Genomic DNA, 21,767 nt, shown 5'->3' with positions numbered 1-21,767 from the left:
CAGTTTTTTTTGTCACATATAGTGGTTCCTTTATTTTTTTTTCCTTAAATTTGATGGTTCTATTATTACATTAAACGGTATCAACATCACATCTGACTCTACTTTTGTCACATGTGACAGTTTTTTTGTCATATCGGGTGGAAGCCCTTAATTTGTTCTCACATTTGACGATTTCATCCTCACATTGTGTAATTCTAATATCACATGTGATTTCTTTTGTCATATTCAGTAGTTCCCTTACTTTTTTCTCACATTTAACAATTTCATCCTTACATTGTGTAGTTTCAACATCACATGTAATAATTATTTTATCACATTCGGTGATTCCCTTATTATTTTTTTTCACATTTGACAATTTTATTTTCACATTATGTAATTTCAACATTACATCTAACATTTCTTTTGTCACATTCAGTGGTTCCCTTATTTTTTTTTTCTCACATTTTACGATTCCATTCTCGTAATGTGCAGTTCCAACATCACATATGATAGTTCTTTTCTCACATTTGGTGGTTTTCTTAATTTTTTTTTCACATTTGACAGTTCCATTATCACATTGTGCAGTTTCAACATCACATTTGATAGTTCTTTTGTCATATTTAATGGTTTTTTTTTATTTGTTTCTTAAATTTAATGGTTTCATTATCACATTGTGCAGTTCCAATATCACATTTAACAATTCTTCTGTCACATATAGTGGTTCCTTTTTTTTCTTCTCTCAAATTTGATGGTTCTATTGTTACATTATGCAGTACCAACATTACATCTGACTTTACTTTTGTCACATTCAATGACACCCTATTTTTTATTCTCAAATTTGACAGTTCTATTATTACATTGGACAAAACCAACATCACTTTTGGCCGTATTTGTCACATTCGGTGGTACCTTATTTTTTTCTTACAATTGACAGTTCAATTGTCATAGTGGGCAGTACCAATATCACATTTGATCATAATTTTACATTTGGGCCCACCATTGAAGTTACTTTTCTACTTACTAATAATCGCTCATCACAATAGTAATTTTTAAAAAAAGTTATTAAAAAATTTAGATCTAAAATCTAAAACCAAAAAAAAAAAAAGGTATCCCAAGCAATTAGCCCAACCACAATAATTACATTTTTCCACAATAAAATAAAATAAAATAAAATAAGATGGAATTATCTTGATTTCTTGCACAAATATTTGAATATACCAATTTAACTTCCTACGTATTTCCCTTGGTAGCTCCCATCACATTCAGGGTCATACCTCCCTGTAAAATAACATAGTTAAGGTTACTTTCTTGATGTTTATATTTTTATTATTTATATATACTATAAAACCGAAGATGTATAACCTTACGTGCTCTCTAATTGTTCTTATGTAACATTTGCAACTTAATCATAGTTGTGTTTTTATTTTGGTGTCTAAGGTTGGAAATAGGGAGACTATACAATTAGCAAGTTATGCAAAAAATCCAATCCAAAGATTGTTGATAATTTTAAAATTTTCAATAAACACTTGAATTGAAACTACAGATCCAGTATGAAATAGTCATCAATCAAGGCTACTATATCAGGTTTTATGTTTTTTAGGAATTTTCATTAGATCCACGTGTGTAGAAGTGTCCCAAACGACTGTGTCTGACACGAGTATTATCACCCCAACTAAAGTGTCTATGCAATTTTGTTTCATAAAATTATTATTACATTTAGACCTATCTAAAACAAAATAAACATCCCAAAAATTTTCCATAATAACAAAAATTACCTATATAAAGATAAAAATAATTAAGCACAATTGACCAATTTTACAAAAAACGAACAACCTAGTCCTTGTAAAAAAATTTATCAAAATAATTTTATCCTTGAGAGTTTAGCATTTCGACCATAATGATAAGTGTGAGCCTCATTTGAGTCAACAGAGCCTCCACTAGCTAAGCCTGAGAGAGCCCTAATAGCAATGAAATATTCTCATTGTTGAAGACTTATCAGTGCCACAAAGCATTGATCTCTCTCTCTCTCTCTCTCTCTCTCTCTCTCTCTCAGGGTTTCGCAAAATTTATATAAACTCTTCATTCTAAAGTCATTTGGTATTTGTTCCTATAAAATATTGGAACGTGTAATTTAAACATAATTGGCTGTTAAAAGGTCAATTTTCATCTCTATACTTTGTTCATTCATATGGGTGGTTGATAGTAGCCCTCACTAACTCCTCAATGTAAGTAAGACCTCTTTACTAGGATTTGAAACTAAGCCATATAATTTATGGCATTGTTTTCTTTTAGTTGCTTCAATCTCTCTCTCTTTCTATATATATATATATATTCGTTTTAGAAGCAATTATGATACTCTTTATCTCTTGATGAAGTTGTTTTATAAACTCTAAGGATTCTGACATATGATGGTGTGATAGCTTTAAAAACTCAAAATGGATGGCTTGGTAACACTTGGATTCTTGTAATGGTCAAGGCATATCTCCTTCTAAAATGACATAGTTGAGGTCACTTTATAGATGTTTATCATTTTCTAATTAACATTAATGTGTGAGATTAATATCAATATATTAATAAGTTAATTAATTAATTATTTAGTTATACATATTTATAAGTTAAGCTTTGTAACAACTTAGTGCATCAACATGGTGGTAATTCGGTTATGTTTTTGCCTAGCACTCTGATTCAAATCCTAGCTCTTCACACCTCCAATTTTAATTTTTTGAATTTTTAAATTTCCTCAAGGTCTATAAGCAGAAAAGCCCACAAGAAATAAGCCCAAGAAAAAACCCTAGTTTATCCCAAATCTTCTTTCCTTCAATGTCGATGATAATGGCCGCTGTTTTTCCTCTGCCCTTTTGTTCGAAGTCTCCACCGTTTCTCGTCACTAAAATCCCAGTATGTCTCATCCTTATTCTATAGTTTTTCATCTGGGTTTTTTAACTATTGCTGTTTGGCTTTTGTATTGCTGAATTGTTGTTAATTTTGTTTTGTTTTTGTTTTCCTTTCGGTTTCGCAAGGTTGCTAGGAACAAAACCCAGAAGCTTCTATTTTTTCTATTATTCCTTTTGGTTCCTAGCGGGTGAGAGAATATATAATTTTTATATACTTGAACTATTAAGCTTTTAATTTTATTTATACTACTAATTTCAATTTGGTTTCCTTTTCTTTATTTTTTCCTGTTGGATTTTTTTTTTTTTGATATTGCCGTTTGGTTTTTTCATGAACCATCATTTTTTATTTTGTTTTGTTTTTGGTTTCCTTTTGTATGGTAGTATAAAATAGTGTTGATTTATACTTTCTATGGTTATGTATTAATTTTTTAGGAATAATATATTGGTCCACATGGATTGATATAGAGATGTTTACAGTGGATCATGATATAGGAATAATATATTGGTCCCCTTTATTTATTTATTTATTGAAAAGTGTACATCTTCTTTGTTTAGGAATAATATATTAGTCCACATGGATCACAATACAGAGAAACAAGGGAAGGCTGTTTTCATTAATGTGGAAAAGCATTGGAGCACTGTCCTCGAAAAAGGAATAGATCATCAATTGACTGATGCCCAAATAACTGGTTTGAGAATCAGTTCCCTAGATGATGGTGGAGAATTTTATAACACATACGCAAAGTTGGTTAGCTTTAGTATTCGCAAAGATGAGATAAAGCGTAATAAAGATAACATTGTGACCTCTAGAAGATGGGTTTGTGCAAAGAAAGGATTGCGAATTAGGAAAAATGAGGCCAATTTAAATTGCATGCGTGAGAGACCAATAACAACAAGTGGTTGCAAGGCCACTTTTCGTATTAGGTTTGAATGGGTGGTAGGAGAGTTTAAAAGGGAGCATAATCATGACTTAGTTACACAATTCGAGACTCAATTCTCCATTCTCACAAGACTATTAAGGATTCCGATAAGGCTCAGATTATAGCACTGCATAATGTTGGGGTCAAATCAAATCAAATCACGGACCATTTGATCCAACAAGTTGGAGGATGCGAGAATATAGGGTTCACTCCAAATGACCTCTACAACCATATAGCGGCAAATCGCAACAATAGTATGTGGGATGGTGATGCTGAATGTGCTTTGGCATATTTACAAGCAAAAGCAGATATGGACTCCTCATTTTTTTTTTTTTTTTTTCAATACATTGTTGATGAAGAAAGTCGTTTGGCTAATCTATTTTGGAAAAATTCTCAAAGTCGCTTAGATTATGCATGTTTTGGAGATATAGTCGCATTTGATACAACATATAAGATGAATGTATACAAAAACCCCTTGTTATATTAGTAGGAGTCAACCACCATCGGCATACTATAGTATTTGGTTTTGGACTATTGGTTAATGAGACCGTCGAAACATATACTTGGGTGTTGCAAAATATGCTTATAGCAATGAACAATAAGACTCCTATTTCAGTCATGATAGATGGGGACAAAGCAATGAGTAAAGCTATTAAAATGGTTTTTCTAGAGTCTCGACATCGTTTATGTGTGTAACATTCCTTTCAAGATGCCACACACATAAACGATGTCGAGACTCTGGAAAAACCATTTTAATAGCTTTACTCATTACTTTGTCTCCATCTATCACAACTGAAATAGGAGTCTTATTGTTCATTGCTACAAGCATATTTTGCAACACCCAAGTATATGTTTTGATGGTCTCATCAACCAATAGTCTAAAACCAAATACTATAGTCTATCGGTGGTGGTTGACTCCTACCAATATAATAAGGGGATTTTTGGTATACATTCGTCTTATATGTTGTATCAAATGCGACTACATCTCCAAAACATGCATAATCTAAGTGACTTTGAGAATCTGTCCAAAACAGATTAGCTAAACGGCTTTCTTCATCAACAGTGTATTGAAAAAAAAAAAGAGGAGTCCATATCTGCTTTTGCTTGTAAATATGCCAAAGCACATTCAGCATCACCATCCCACATACTGTTGTTGCGATTTGCCACTATATGGTTGTAGAGGTCTTTTGGAGTGAACCCCATATTCTCGTATCCTCTAACTTGTTGGATCAAATGTTACATGATTTGATTTGATTTAACCCCAACATTATGCAATGCTATAATCTGAGCCTTATCAGAATCCTTAATAGTCCTATGCGAACAGAGAAATTGAGTCTCAAATTGCATAACTAAGTCGTGATTATGCTCCTTTTAAATTTAAACTCTCCTATCACCCATTCACCTAACTTTCGTTCAAACCTAATACGAAAAGCGGCCTTGCAACCACTTCTTGTTATTGGTCTCTCATGCATGCAATTTAAATTGGCCTCATTTTTCCTAATTCACAATCCTTCCTTTGCACAAACCCATCTTCTAGAGGTCACAATGTTATCTTTATTACGCTTTATCTCATCTTTGCGAATACTAAAGCTAACCAACTTTGCATATGTGTTATATAATTCTCCACCATCATCTAGGGAACTAAATTTCAAACCAGTGATTTGGACATCAGTCAATTGATCTATTCCTTTTTCGAAGACAGTGCTCTAATGTTTTTCCACATCAATGAAAACAACCTTCCCTTCATTCTCTATATTGTGATCCATGTGGACATATTATTCCTAAACAAAGATGTTCACTTTTCGATAAAATAAAATAAAGAGGACCAATATATTATTCCTAAAAAAATTAATACATAACCATAGAAAGTATAGAAAGTATAAATCAACACTATTTTATACTACTATACAAAAGGAAACCAACAACAAAACAAAATTAAAAACGATGATTCATGAAAAAACCAAATGGCAATACAAAAAAAAATCCAGCTGGAAAAAAAGAAAAAGAAAAGAAAACTAAATTGAAATTAGTATTATAAATAAAATTAAAAGCTTAATAGTTCAAGTCTATACAAATTAACTATTCTCTCACCTGCTAGGAACCAAAAAGAATAATAGAAAAAATATAAGCTTCTGGGTTTTGTTCCTAGCAATCCTACGAAACAGAAAGGAAAACAAAAACAAAACAAAATTAATAACAATTTAGCAATACAAAAGCCAAATGGCAATAGTTAAAAAAACTCAGATGGAAAACTAAAGAATAAGGATGAAACATACTGAGATTTTAGTGATGAGAAACGGTGGAGACTTCGAATAAAAGGGCAAAGAAAGAGAGGAAAAACAATGGCCGTTATCATCAACATTGAAGGAAAGAAGATTTGGGATGAACTAGGGTTTTTTCTTGGGCGTATTTCTTGTGGGCTTTGCTGCTTATGGACCTTGAGGAAAATTAAAAATTCAAAAAATTAAAATTGGAGGCGTGAAGAGCTAAGATTCGAACCAAAGTGCTAGGCAAAAACATAACCGAATTACCACCATGCTAATGCACTAAATTGTTACAAAGCTTAACTTATAAAATATATAAATATGTATAACTAAACAAATAAATAATTACTTAATTAATTAACTAATTAATATATCGATATTAATCTTGCACATTAATGTTAATTAGAAAATGATAAACATGTGATGTTAAAACTACATAATGTGAAGATGAAACCGTTAAATGTGAGAAAAAAGTAAAGAAACCACTCAATGTGACAAAAGAACTGTCACAGTGCAAAAGTAGAGTCAGAGGCGATGTTGGTACTACTTAATGTGACAATGGAACTATCAAATTTGAGGAAAAAAAATAAAAGAACCACTATATGTGACAAAAGAACTGTCAAATGTGATATTAGAATTATACAATGTGATAATGAAACCGTCAAATGTGAAAAGAAAAAAATAAGGGAACCACCGAATGTAACAAAAGAACTATCAAATGTGATGTTGGAACTGCACAATGTAAGGATGAAAACATCAAATATGAGAAAAAAATTAAGGGAACTACCAAATATGAGAAAAGAATTGTCACATGTAATGTTAGAACTGCACAATGTGAGGATGAAACCGTCAAATGTGAGAAAAAAATAAGGGAACCACCAAATGTGGCACAAGAACTGTCACATGTGATGTTGAAACTGCACATTCTGGAGATAGAACCGTCAAATGTGAGAAAAAAGTAACTAGCATAGCAAGTTACCTACTAGTGAGTACAGTACCTCCCCTTTTTTTGGAGGGTACGGTAGAATTACTCTCTTAACCTAGTGTAGCAAGTAACCTGATATTTAGTTAAGGTTTTAAATTGGAAAAGGAAATACGAGGGAAATCTACAACAAGATTTTTATTTTTATTTTTATTTTTTATAGAGTAATACTATATACACAAATTATTTTACAATATTTTTACAAATTATTGATGTGGCTTAGGAATTTTCCAAATAATTATTGGTAAACAAAAATGTGATGTTAGTGGTAGTCTAAATTAGAACTAGTAAGAATTTACCACATCAATAATTTGTAAAATATTGTAAACTAGTTTGTACATGTAGTATTACTCTATTTATAATTAGAAATAAAAATATATAATTTTAAAAAGACGATATTTTTTGGGTTTGAGAATGCTATATTAGGGAATGTAACATCAAACCCGCCCAAAGTTTAAAAACTCAAAAGAAGAAAAATAATTAAATAAATAAATAAAGGAAATTTCAGGATCAGACAGGTCGGGTTAAACCCGCGACCAATCCAAAAAGGCCTGAGCACAAGTTCGAACTCCCAAACATCCACCTAACCCGCACAAAGCCCTTTGGTCTGGGTCAGGCGGGTCCCTACTCACCCACTATGAGTCACAAAGCTATCGCGTTCTCTAACCTACTTGAAGTGAAGCCTTTTAACCCATCATCCGGCAGAGGGCCCAGATTATTGGAAATAACCCAGTCTATTCTGTCATTGTCTACATCTTAAGCTATGGCCCAATTACTTGGGTGGACTCCACCCACTCCTCCATATTGCAATCTTCAAACGGATCAGCTACTTGTGTGTGATAATAAAGTTGCACCACCCACTTGACCACACATTTTTACATAGCCTCTAAAGAGTGTTTGAGAGCAGGCACAGGACAAATGCTTCCTCTCCTCTACTTCTTCTGCCAACTTACTTCATGATTGTCCATCAAATCCTCAATCACCACCACAATTAAAGGCTTAACTAATCACAAAGTCTCAATTATGCTTTCCTCACCCAGCACCATGGTAAAAATCAGTCAGATAATTACAAATTGGTACAGCGAATATGAATCCTAACAATCCAAAACTTAGACATACAGCTTAAAGAACTTTAATTGTGCATCTTTGTGTTAGTGAGAGAGAGAGAGAGAGAAGACAGAAAAGACAGAAAAAGTTGGGGGTGGGGGGTTGGTGAGGGTTGACACTGATATTCTGAGGCAGCTTCTAAGCCCACCTCTGCACTGTATCCAACCCCAACATGCCAAACTGCAGGCAGCTTAAAGTTCTTGGACAGCAAAAATTATCTTTGCTGCTTCGAAATTAATACAAGTGGCATGGACTTCGGTACAATTTGCGTTGTCGTTAGTTGTATTGGCTCCACAATTTATTTGCTTCATGGAATTTTGGTGACTAATACCATCCTCATTAATAGAAGGGTAGATAAGGTTGGCCTGCAGATAACTTTTCCTTTCATGTACTGATGTACATAAGTACAAATTATTTTGTTCCTTCTAGAAGATGGGACAAATCCTACAATAATGCCCGACTCAAATTTGATTATTACTATTTCAGAAGTTCATCTGATGTGTGGCAGCTATATTCAATGATCAAGTAAACATTTCCGCGGAAAACTAAGCAAATCCAGTCCAATAATAACATTCCAACATTCCAGGAGATTTCCCAATGACAACTATAGGAATGAGAATTGAAGGGAAGTCATATACATAGAAGTTGAAAGAAATGATGAGTTGGTATCAATCTAACACAACTTTTTTTAAGAGAATGCACCTGTTTAAGTTTTCACAAGGGCTTGGTTTTTGTTAATATTTTATCTTTTTCATCCTTAGGAAAGTCCGCAAGGACTTATGTTCTACTCCCAATAACTTGTATGATTAATCTTCGAGCCTAATATGTTAGCCTTAAGGCTAAAATTTTGATATAAGCAACCAAATTGGGGACTGAAATTAATCTAAACTATCAAGGTAACAAAGTTATAACATATCCACACACCATCCTGATGATATTATCGTGAAGGATCAAACGTCCAAATGACTAGTATCAGTCTAATGAAAAATTTGAACCAGTAATCTTCCAAATGAAGCCCAATTCATCAGATAATAAATTAAGCATAGGCAAGAAGTGTCATATCAGTAAAATCTGGCCATTTCCAACAAAGGATAAGAAATTAGAACATAGTTATCAAGTGCTTACCTGTGTGACTGATCAGCAGAGATGCAGATCTCAGATAATCCGCAATACTTGATGAGAAAGTGAAGAAGTCTACAGCTAGGGACCCATCTTCTCCTCCAGACTGCACAAAAAGAAAAGGTTTAGAACATTAATATCAAATGTGTGTGGAATTTTTTATGGACCTTTTGGTAAATATTTTGACAGAACTTGGCTCTAAGCATAGTTCTTTTTTTTCTTTCTTTTATCACTAACTACACGTGCAGTTGGAGGCTCTTGAACCCATGACTGTACCCTCCACCTTGTTCTTACAAGCAGAGGAGAACTCGACTTCAAATTATAGTTAATATGTTTCTTCTTCTTTTTTTATTTTTTTATTTTTTTTATTTCAAGTTGAATTCAAAATTTAATACTTAAATGCCAAATCACCTTTCAGCACACAAGTACTCCTTTTTATAATTACTTGTAGCCCTTTCTCCACCTTTGGTGATTTGTTGGTGTTACTCACCTTTTTTGCATCTCAACAGATCAAATCCAAGAAGAGAGAGAATATGAGGTTGTAGATACAAATTGTCAAGATTGTCCATCCTGATATTTATACAGAATTCTTCAAATTTTCTATAAAATTTTTGACAGAGCATAACAGATGAAAGAATCTGATAAAATCTTCAAGACTGACATGCTCTTCATCTTTGCTTCAGAAATTATTAGGTTTAAATACGTAGAAACTTCAACCTGAAAATTCATCATTATAACTTTCCCAAACCCCTAGAATTTATCTCAAAGTGGCACAAAACATTCAATTCAAATTAAGAAGCAATGTTCTAACAATAAATTGAATTACTATAATTTTATTAGAAACCATAACACCTGATATAACAAGATAGTACAGCCAATGTTAAAGATTAAAATAATACCTTAGTGGGCGTGTATGATTCACAACCCATCTGAATGACAAGATCAGTATAGCCTCTATTCGACAACTCTTGCTTAACTTCCCAAGTATCCACTGCTTTAACAAGAGCATCAAAACAAGTAGTTCCCATGGTTACAAAAACCATTTTCCACGGCTTTTCACCATCCACAGTATCTCCTATCTATGATGGCTTGTTTCTTGCCACAATGCAAACCATAAAATGCCTAAAACAAAAACAAACACAACCACAAAAACATAAAAATAATTTTTGGGAAAAGTGCAACTCCTAATCAAAAAATATCAAACCATCCCCTTCTCATTTCAAAGTTTCACACACACAATTTTAAATCTGCCACTACATATACTTTATTTTGTATTTTATATATATATATATATATATATATATATATCTAACAATAATCATAAAGAACCCAATAGTCATTGTAGAAGACTGACCAGTTATTTAAAAAATAATAATAATAACAATTTGATAGCTAGTTGGGGGGATTTGAACCCTAAATGTCTCCCTTTGAAACAACAAGAAGTGCCGATTGAATTACAAGGCTCTTGGTAAGACTGATATACATTAAGAAAGAGAAACAGGAAATCACCCAAGATAATTTTCTAAACTTTAAAATTGAAAAATATGCACCATACTTTGAAGTAAGATCTACCATTGTAAATGAGTGTGACCAATATAAATTCCCAAAATAAAAATAATTTTTACTAATTAGTAATTAAACTAGACCATGAAATTAAAGAGCATCACAAATACAAGATATACATCAGTAAATTTACAGGAATACTCAAAATACGATTCAAAAGGTTAATTTGTACCTTATTCAGCAATAAATAAGGAGAGAGAAAAATTCTAGTGGGTAGGAATATATGGTGGAAAGCAATAAATATTTAATGGTGTTTTATAAACTCTCAAAGTGTAAAATTTTTAACCCTTACCCAATGGTCCCAACCCAGCTTAGGCTGAATTTAGCTGCCTTGTTGCAGCTGAATTAGCTCAAGGGCGAGGTAGTTTAATGGGCGAGGTAGTTTCAGTCTTGTCTCTATGGTAGGGATAATTGGAACCAAACACCTGCAGCATCTAGGACACGTGCTAGGTTGATGTACAATCTGCAGCTTAGCAATCAACATTTAAGCATACATAGATTTTGAAACAAAAGCACAAAGAAAGAGAAAGTTATGCAGGCAGTGAGAAGCTAATTTTAGTTTGTTTTATTTATTTTTAAATGTCCTCTGTCAATACACCTAGAGTTTCTAGGACATATATGCTAGGTTGATATCCAATCCACAGCATAGCAATCAACATTTAGGCATATATAGATGTTGAAAAAAAAGCATTTAGCAGTAGGACAATAGAAAGAGAAAGTGATGCAGGCAGTGAGAAGCCAGTTTTGTTTGTTTTAAATGTCCTACGTTAATTTTGGTATCAGAGCAAGATTTTGCACTATGTTTTCTCATAGTGATACATGCCTTTGATTATGCATTGGGAAGAGTTACAGATGCGTCTTAAAGAAAAGGTTCTTCAAATTTTCAAGATAGACTTAAACAAAGGCTTTATGATGAGATGGTTAGTTTTCACCAAGGTAATCAAAATCATAAGGACAGTAGGCTTAGGGTTTTGAAGCTTTGGATTTTGTGGTTTAATAGTGACAAATTTGAAAGGGTTTAAGTTGTCGGAATGTAAGAACGTGAAAGAAAAGATAAACTTCTAGGCATCACACCTACAGTTTCCTTGGCATCACACCTCAAAGAAGGTTGCATCACACAAGCCTTTGACAAGTTTCATTGCTTCTCTAAAAATCTGAAAATTTATTATTATCCTTCTCAATAGAAAGGATTACAAATCTTAAAATAGAAGACTAATACCTATTCCTGGTAGAACTTGGATTTCTTAAAACCTTGGAATCCTTGAGCTTTTACTACTAAACCCAAATAAATAACCAAACTTAAATAAAATCCAAAATAAGACCTAAATGACTATTAATACAGTCCATATCATTACATATTTCCCTTGACATTTAAAAATAAATAAAACTGACTTCTCACTGCCAGCATCAGACAGGAAACAATAGAAAGAAGAAAACCCAAGAATAAAAAAGAAAAGGACCAACCAAAAGATTGATGATTTGGCCTAATGTCCAAGACAAGTCTTTAATGAGGCTTATGCAACTGATAATTAAACATGAGACCTAATCCTAAGAGTTTATTCTCCTATTTATATAAATCTTCAGATGTTTACCAGCTTAAAAAGAGAATGGAAGGTGTAAATAGATAAATAATTTTGTAAGAAAGCAATTAAGAGGGGGGGAGGGGGGGGGGGGGTTGATAATCAATTGAGCAAACAGAGAAAATTCATAGTTTATAGAAAATGTTCTTTAGTTGCCTACAAATAAAAGCGTGATATCTAACAAGGTGTGTTACAAAAATCAAAATCAAGCCAAGTACCAACAATTTACAGGTAAAACCAATATATCCAATCTTGAAGGCTAGACATGTATACTGCAGCACAACATAATAAGAGCAACATTTAATACTCAAATTGCACATATGAATTATGATACTAAAAATACTTGTCAATATGAACTTCACAAAGATTGTGCTTATCTAGAAACTTTTACAAACTACCTTTTTTTTTTTTTTTTAAAGTTCTTACAAACTACTCTTTTACAAAGACTAATCTTCGTATTTAAATCACACATTTACCCATCAAGTAAAACCAAGCTCTCAATTCCAAGATTGTTGTCTAGACTATCAATGTCAAATGAGGGAACGTAGCTTGTTTTAGGTTTTTTAATCATAACTTCATGACAGTCAATGCAGCCCAAGAACCTCAGGACAGAATCAAATGGTACAGTTATTTTAGTCCAAGACTCAACCACACCATATTCCATCATCACCCATATTTGGCATATATCATATCCGCCGAAAACAACCAAAGCCAGAAATCCCTTGAACACTGCTAGTCGTTCAGGCAATTCAAATTTATTAGAAAACTCATCAAAGTAATTTTGCGGCAGCATTATCTCTCGAAATCTCTCCTCATTGAGATCAAAGCACAAAATAAATTTGTGGTCCTTAGTATATATTAGAGAGTGCAGAGCTCCATTAACAAATACAAAGGGCTTCCCACGTATATCAACAATAGGAGACCCTCTCAATGACTCGACAGATATCTCAACACTTCTCCATGAATCAGTACTCAAAGTGTACACCTCCGCCAGCGGCAGCTCTTTCTCAAACAAAATTCTGAGAATCTTGAAGTCATTGGTTTGAGAATGATATACAAGTCCATGAGCAACACCGCGACAAAAAAATTTGTCACAACAAACGAGAGTAGGAGTGAGAATCTTAAACTTTTTGATAACTGGGTTCCACAAATATATTCTATAATGGATTTCAAAGAAGCAGTATATGCCATTACAGAAGCCGACGAATGAGTCAAAACTAAAAGGGATTTCAAAGCCTGATATCTGGGTAAATGTGCGATAGCTATTGCGAACAAACACACTCAATTCATGGTGAGGATATACAGCTAGTGATGTACATAGCAGATAACCATTATGATCATCATTAACATTATTGGGTAACAATGATTTTGATCGGTTGAGTTGTGCGGTAATGAAAAGAGGGTTTGTGATGATTGAGTACCAAGGTTTTGAAACGCACCTGAATCGGATTATGGGTTTCACTGGTAACCGAACCAGAATGTCGAATACGACGTCGTCCGGTAAACGCTCGGACGAGGAGAGTTTTGGTTTTCTCTTCTGAGACATGGCTGATTGATTCGACCGACGTTTAAGGTTTAAGGTTTAAGGTTTGTTGTTTGTGAGATAAGATCACAATAAGACCTAAATACAGATACATTCAGTCAGGTTTTTGAATCAAACCAATCTTGTTTTGGGCTTTTTTTTATTGCTACAAGTCCAAGGAATGGCCCAATTACTTGGTGGAGTCGGCTCACTCCTCCCATATTTCAATCTTTAGACGGATAATCAACCATGAGAGAGGATGGAGTTTGTGAATAAATTCTTTATCATGTTGATTTTAGGTTTTAAATGTGGCCCTGTGTTTTGTTCTCATTAAGTTTTTAGCCTGTGGCATACTCATAAAGCTTTAGGAGAACAAGTAAATTGTATTCCTCTTGAGTGGTTACTTGACCAAAAAAAAAAAAAAAAGACTATCATTAGCAAATAGGATATGAGAAACTAATGGGACTCCTCTATACACTATCACCCTCTCTAATCGTTTTTTGCTAATAATCACCCCTCTAATCAAATCTTTAGATTTTAGCTTGTCTCAATGAAGGTTTGAGGCCCTCAACTGAGAAGTTTGACTCATTAAGGCTATGAGGTCTTAGCAGAGAATAAAAAGACGTAAGGGGAGAGGAGATCCCCTTTTCTAATATCACCGATGGATGGAAAATAGCTTCAATAATCATCATTTATTAAAAGAGAGTAACTCATAGAAGTAATACACTCCATACTTAAGTTAACCCAACTATCAAGAAAATCGAGAGCGTCAATCACCTTTTTCAAATATTCTTATACGATTTCATTATAAGCCTTACTCATGTCAAGTTTTAGTGTCATGCTTCCTATTTTTCCTCTACATTTGCTTTTCATGCGATGAAGTGTTTCAAAGGCTATCAAAATGTTGTTAGAAATCAATCTAAGTGGAACAAAGGTACTTTGTGTTTTGAAGATAATGTATGAAATAATTTTCTTTGAACTGTTTGCCAACATTTTTGAAATAATTTTATATAGCTAATAGGTTTGAATTGGGTGATATGTTTAACAAAATTACTATAAATTTTAGTTATTATTAACGTTTCAAGTCTCTTATAAATGGTTTAGCCAAAAAAAAAAAAAAAAAAAGTCTCTTATAAAATGAAAAACTTCACCTTCTTCTAGGTAGAAAACAATAATATGAAAGTACTTACATAGCTAAGAGTCATGTGATTTATTATCAATATTCTCTTCTCTTATATAGAAAACTTGGTTTCAAATCCCCCCACTCCACTTATAACTGGTAAAAAAAATGTATAAACATAGAATTAATTTTAGAAGAAAAAAAAAAAAAAAGAGAAGATTTTATTGTCACCAAAAACATGTTTATCAATATTTTAGAGTATTTTTGTTATTAAGAAATTATCCACAATGATTAGATTATTAATTTTATAATTACCGTAAAGAAATTTGTAATTTAATGACATTACCTGATCTCTACCATAGAAAAACCTAAAATCAAATTCATTGTCTCTCACTTATTGTAAGGAAAGAAAATATAATTACTAAAAATATGTGCATAATGGAGTAGATATGAGATAAAGACCTAATTACAACGCACCATCCATATGATTCGGGTTAACTCTATTATCTAATACATTATTTTATCCCTTTTAACCCAAAAAATAAATAAATAAATAAAACTAATTACATTTCAGTCGTTTTTTTAGACCAAACAAATCTTGTTTTGGGCTCTTTTTTTTTTCTTTTTTTTAATGATGGGACTGAAGGAGTTTTGTGTATTGTTACAAGTTCAAGGTATGGCCCAAATTACTTGATGGACTTGACCCACTCCTCCATATTTCAATCTTCCATCAGCCACTTGTGATGAAATTGCACCATATGGGATATGGGTCATGAGAGAAAGGATGGAATTTATTAAAATTATTTTCTTTAGGGGATTTTTTTTCCCCAAAAGATTTATTTGGAGCTCATGGCTATCCTATTATTATTACAATAGTGGAAAAAGGGGATTTCAATCCTAGGCGTCTTGGTTGAAAACATTAAAATGCAGGAGGTATAAGTTGAAATATAAGGCTATTGGCGATTATTTTATTATTAGTAACTTTTTCTCTTTTTTCTTTCTTGCTGTTGAGGGTTGTGCACTATAACCTTCTTTTTCTTTTCTTTTCTTTTTTTCACCTTTTCATTTTTGTGTATTGTGGAAAAATTTTTGATAACAATTTGATTAGCTTAAGCTCCTAGCTTTCAATCATCCCCCCTCCCCCCAAAAAGAAGGGAGGAAGGTGGACAAAATTCTGCAATCGGTGGAAGATGCAAAGAAAATAAGGTTGATTTTTGGGTAAGGTGCTAATCAAGGGGCTTGCAATTAGGCAAGGAATTTATACTTTTCTTGTGAGTTTATACTTTAGATTCTTCCTTCTTTTTTTTTTTTTTTTTTTTTTTTTAAATTGTAAAATTTTCAAGTTTTAACATTTTAAACTTGTTACACTTAAAAATATACTCAAAGAAACAAACATTACCTATTATGAGCCTCTTCACTCAAGTAGTATTTTTGGCTACCACCGTGTGTGGTGGTTTAATGGCATTGGGGTTAACCCCCACCCCAAATGTTTATTTCGTGGATGGTAAGTCTCGACATTGAATCTTAAAATGGGAGGCATTAGGAATTATTTCCACACCTATGCCCTAATGTCTACTGGTGCCTTAGCCCTTGGGGTTGGATTAGGCTATGACTCAATTGGTTTTGTTGCTTACCAAGCCCCCAACGGATAGGGAGCTAATATTGTCATGCCCAAGTAGGGATGCCACCTTAGATCGTCCCTCCCAATCTTTTTTTGATTATAGGAAAAAAGTAGTGTTTCTGAATCTTCACATAAGAGACAGCTCGGGTTCCATTCCTATCAATAAACTTTAATTTATCCATTTATAAGTGTTAAGTGAAGAGTGAGGCTGTAGGTTCAAGACTTGGGGTGCTTTTTCACTTATCAATAGTTTTTAAAAACAAAAAACAAAAATAGAGAGATTAGTTTCAATTCCCATGAGTTTGTCCCCCTTAAAAACTTATCGTTAAGAAGATATATATATATATATATATATACACACACACATTAGCTGCCCTATTTGTCACACATGAGAGCATACTCTCAAATACTTTATTTTAATTATTTTTAAACAAAAATTTCTTAAATTGAATTTATTGAAAAAAGAATGCATGAACAAATAAATGTGGACTCATTTTAGAATGTAACAAATATTAACATTTTTTACAAACAATATATCATTCATAAACATGCAAACTTTATTTTATGACATAACCCTACTTTACATTAATTAATGATTTGGAAATCATTTGTGTTTCATTTAAAGAAGAAGAAGATCTATACTATCTCCATATGATTTAGATATTTGCTGCATCACAACTTCACACTACGATGTGAGTTGCTTGTTGAATACTCCTAGGAGTTTCAGTTGGTGATTAGGTATGTACCTATTTCTTAGGAGTTGTGATAGGAAACACATAATGATCCTATGTGTTAGGATTTTTTTTTTGATAAAAATATGTGTTAGGAATTGTGATATGATATTGATTCTATCTCATAGTGTAAATTAGGTTGAATTGTGATACGACAGTTCCATAATTTTCAAGTCTATTCCGAATAATTGTTAATACTAATTGAATTGAATATGTATCAACCACATAATAAATTTTTGTGTTAATATTTTATTTGCAATCCTTACTGTCATCGAACTTAAGAGAAAAGAGAGAAATTTCAACACAATTTTTAGCCTAATATGATTTTATTATCATTGGGGAATGACTATAAAATTGAAAGCGATTCTTAACCTAAGAAATAACTATTCAAATGTTAAGCAACACACTAAATCTAATAAATGTCGTGTGTGCTAGATTGAAGGGAATTTGAGGATTTAAATGGAAGATGATTTAATCCCAAGGTATATGTTATCAAAACTTAATCTTGGTGTAAATCATAACCAAACAATAAATTGATTGTCCTCTTATCAAAATAGATAAATAAATTAATTGATTGTCCCCCTATCAAAAAATAAAAAATAAATTGATTTTCCCTAAAACATTTTCCTTATGCTAAGATTTGCCTCCTTTTAGACAGATGAAGATGAAATTCCTCTGCTTTAACATTATCCCTAAAACAATTTTTCTCTCTTACCTTTTGCTAAAAAAAAAAAAAAAATTCCTATGCATTTAATTTGACTAATTTAAAAACTTATTAGAATTTATCATATGATAAAATTTTTTTAAATATTGTATAGTAAGTTTCAGCTCAAAATGCACCTCTTTCCCTAAAAAAATAGAAAGTCAAGTTGTGCAGCTACTCTCCTACGGTCCTACCACTGAAATGCACCTCGAACATTTAAAACTGCCACCAAGTATTGAGCAACAGCTACTCTCCTACCACTGAAAACTCACAAACCCCCTCATTTGCATCAAAGAAATTGGAAAGTTGTCCCAAATAGAATTAGTAAAAGTGTAGCAATAGTAATTTAGAAAGATTTAGCATACCTTGTGCTTAAAAAGCATGCATGTTTCCCTGCGTGTAGTTGTACATGTGTTCACATTCATGTGTATTCTATTCATGTATAAAGATATCTAATAAAAAAATAGGGAGAAATTACTTGAAAGAGTATTCTACCTGCAAGAGCTACCTTCTCAGTCCTGTCTCTATGCTAGGTATACTTTGGAACCAATATACCCAGAGTGTCTAGAAAACATTTGTTAGGTTAATTTATATGCAGCTTAGCAAGCAACATTTAAACATACATAGATGTTGAGACTTGAAAGAAGAGTATTTAGAAGTGGGACAGCATAGAGAGAAAGGAAACAATAGGTGGACGAAAATTCCTGATTTAAAAAGAAAAGGATTCAGCCAAAAGCTTGATGAATTAGGCTAGTGTCCAATATGGGTCATCGAATGAGGCTTATGCAGCCAATTAATTATTACAAACTTTGAGAATTAAACTTGAGACCTAATTCCTATAGTTTATCTCCTATTCATATAAATCTATAGATTCTTGCCAACTTAAAAATAGAACAGAAAAACCACCGCATACCTTTGGTGCGATGGTCACTCCACAAGTATAAGTGCTTGTGGGGTGTGGGGAGTAAGAGTCGGGGTTCAAGTCTCCAGAAGGAAGTTTCATACACACATACACTTAGATTAAGTTAGAGTAGAAATTTTATCTTGTAAAAAAAATAAATAAATAAATAAATAGAACAGAAAACATAAATAGATAAATAAATTAGTAAAAAAGCTATCAAAATAGGGGGGAAATCATTAGGTTGGAGCCTAGTGGTGGGAGGCTTGAAATGAGCTGTAGACAAAGACATTCTAGGCTTGAATCACCACTAGTAGTTTTCTTGGATTACTTGATAGATGATTCTGACAAGTGGAGTCACGTATTCGAGATTTACTCCTCAGGGGTGGGTCTTAATGGCCCTATCTTGATGAGGCTCCACATCATCAAAATAGGGGGAAAAAAGAATAACAATCAATTTAGCCAACACAACAAATTCATAGTTTATAGAAAATATCTTTTGTTTCCTAGGAATCAAACATGACATCCAACAAGGTGCGTTGCAAAAAATCAAAATCAAGGTTACCACGAAGTACCAACAATATTAACAAATTATCTGTAGAATTAACTACAATTGTTAACTTGATACCCAATCCAGTAATCATTATGCTAGGATGAGTGACACAAGGCTATGGTGGCTAAACATGTATGTTTCACTATAAGATTACATTGTTCTAGAATGACCACAAAAATCAACCAGGATTACCACATTACTTTCATGTCTACTACAATAGGAAAAAAAACAGAACATAACTTCTTCATCCACAGATTACATACCAAACAGAACTTTCCAACATCTTCACAAAATGACTTGCTAATGTGAATTTCAGAAAGAAGGCTGTCTTGCCTGAATTTCAAAGTAACTAATCTTTGAGTTCACTTCAGATTACACGTTTACACCATCAAACAATACTAGGCTCTCCAAGAAATTAGTAGTATAAGCCGCCCATGTAGCATTTTTAATTCCAAGAATTTCCTCGTTTCGACCCTCAGGATCAAACAAAACCAGCCCAGTGCCAATCTTTTTGATCAAAAGTTCACCATTGTCAGTGCAGCCAATGAACTGCCCAACCTTTTCCATTGGTACACTTTTTTTAGTCCAAGACTTAACAACCCCATACTCCCTCATCACCCATATGTGGAAAACATCACCCTCTTCATCTTCAGCTTGAACAAAAACAATCAAAGACAATGATCCCTTGAACACCACAAGTTTTTCAAATTGTAGATGAACTCCATTTAAGTAATCATTCGGCAACATTATCTCTCGGAATGTCTCATCATTAACATCAAAAGACAAAATGAATTTATAGTTCCCAATATACGCTATAGAATGCAAAGCTCCATTGAAAAACATACACGGGGATTCATCAATTCTATCAATAGATCCATTGGGTTCAAACCTATTTAACGAGTCCACCGATATTCCAATCCCTTTCCTCCACGAATCCCTACTCAATGTATAAATCTCAGCTACAGCTGGGACCACTTTTCCTTCTCCATTCAACCCTTCAAAACACACCATCCTCACAATCTTGTAGTCATAATTTTGAGAACAATAAGCGAGTCCAAGAGCAATATGACGACAATGCCTTGTGAAACAAGTACCATCAAGTACCTTCTTAAACTTCCTAATACATGGATTCCACAAATTTAGTACTCTATGACTACCTAAGCAAAATAAGCCATTACAAATGCCCAATATACGTGAACCAGAAAAGGGTATTTCATATTTGGAAACCTGGGTCAACGTTGGGTCCCTATTGTAAACAACAGCACACAATTCTTTGCCACACAAAAACTCCACAGGCAATCGTGTATATAACAAATAACCATTGGACAAAGATTTGGCTTGGTTGAGATGTGTGGTGATGAAAAAGGGGTTGGTGATTGTGGAGCTCCAAGATTTGGAAACGCACCTGAATCGGATTAAGGATTTGGGTGGCAGTCGACTCAGGATGTCGATTAGGACATCGTCCGGTAGACGATCGGATGTAAGCACTGACTTCTTCTTCTTCTTCTTCCAAGACGACTCAGATTTTTGTCGTTCAGTTATGATCTGAGACATCCTCGATTTTTTTTTTTTTGTCATTTGTGTGGTTTCTCTGAATTCTGATCAATATTTATCTATGGGATTTTGAGAAAGAGGAAGTAAAAGTGAGTAAAACCATGGTTTTAAAAACCGGTACGATCAAAGAACCGGAATAGAGAGTGATTCTCGGTTTTATGGTCGGACCGGGGTCGGACCGATGGTCGAACCGATGATGTCATAAATAATTAATTAATAATTATAAAATATAAATAAATAAATAAATAATTTTATAACTAATATTTTAACTAAAAAATTAAATTAAATAACAGTAAAACATTAAACCTTAACTTTAATTTATAAGAAATGATATGTTCACAATAGTTTTACAATATTTCTACAACAAATTCTAAGTGGTTAGTTGTTACTAATTGTTATTGTTAGGGAAAAAAAAGTAATTTTAATATTAAGTTCAAATTTGAACCAATAACAACTAACCACTTATAATTTGTTGTAAAAATATTGTAAATATAACATCTCTCTTTATTTATATATTAGACAACCAAACTCAAGCCTACTATAAAAATTATTTTTATTATTCTTTCATTTTTCAAATATCAAAAAGTCACCTGTGAGTGACAATATCATTGCCCATTACTTTTCCATCACATATCCCACCTTTAGTCCTTTACACGT

At 32.9% G+C, this 21,767-nt stretch overlaps 2 protein-coding genes across 4 annotated transcripts; both read right to left on the bottom strand.

Moving 5' to 3' along the window:
- Positions 1–1,136: 1,136 nt before the first annotated feature.
- Positions 1,137–13,982, bottom strand: LOC115952678 (UDP-N-acetylglucosamine transferase subunit alg13-like). 3 transcript variants are annotated; one of them, XM_031069877.1, is made up of 5 exons: positions 13,848–13,982; positions 11,121–11,291; positions 10,165–10,387; positions 9,272–9,371; positions 1,137–1,257 (listed from the first exon to the last, which is right to left on the bottom strand). In XM_031069877.1, exons 3-5 carry the CDS (start codon positions 10,306–10,308, stop codon positions 1,202–1,204), a joined length of 300 nt encoding a protein of 99 aa, XP_030925737.1. In that variant the 5' UTR covers positions 10,309–10,387; positions 11,121–11,291; positions 13,848–13,982; the 3' UTR covers positions 1,137–1,201. The 3 variants fall into 3 exon arrangements, 2 of the variants coding, with proteins under 2 accessions (XP_030925737.1, XP_030925736.1); XM_031069876.1 differs by lacking the exon at positions 13,848–13,982 and having other exon boundaries at positions 11,121–12,452; XR_004083511.1 differs by lacking the exons at positions 1,137–1,257; positions 9,272–9,371 and having other exon boundaries at positions 10,248–10,387; positions 12,885–13,982.
- Positions 13,983–19,677: 5,695 nt separating this feature from the next.
- Positions 19,678–21,159, bottom strand: LOC115953702 (F-box protein At3g07870-like). The gene has a single exon (XM_031071464.1). It carries the CDS (start codon positions 21,132–21,134, stop codon positions 19,929–19,931), a length of 1,206 nt encoding a protein of 401 aa, XP_030927324.1. The 5' UTR covers positions 21,135–21,159; the 3' UTR covers positions 19,678–19,928.
- Between the last annotated feature and the right edge of the window lie 608 nt (positions 21,160–21,767).

Source organism: Quercus lobata, chromosome 7 (assembly GCF_001633185.2).
Source record: "Quercus lobata isolate SW786 chromosome 7, ValleyOak3.0 Primary Assembly, whole genome shotgun sequence".
NCBI lineage: Eukaryota > Viridiplantae > Streptophyta > Magnoliopsida > Fagales > Fagaceae > Quercus > Quercus lobata.
This window is presented reverse-complemented; position numbering and strand designations above follow the sequence as displayed.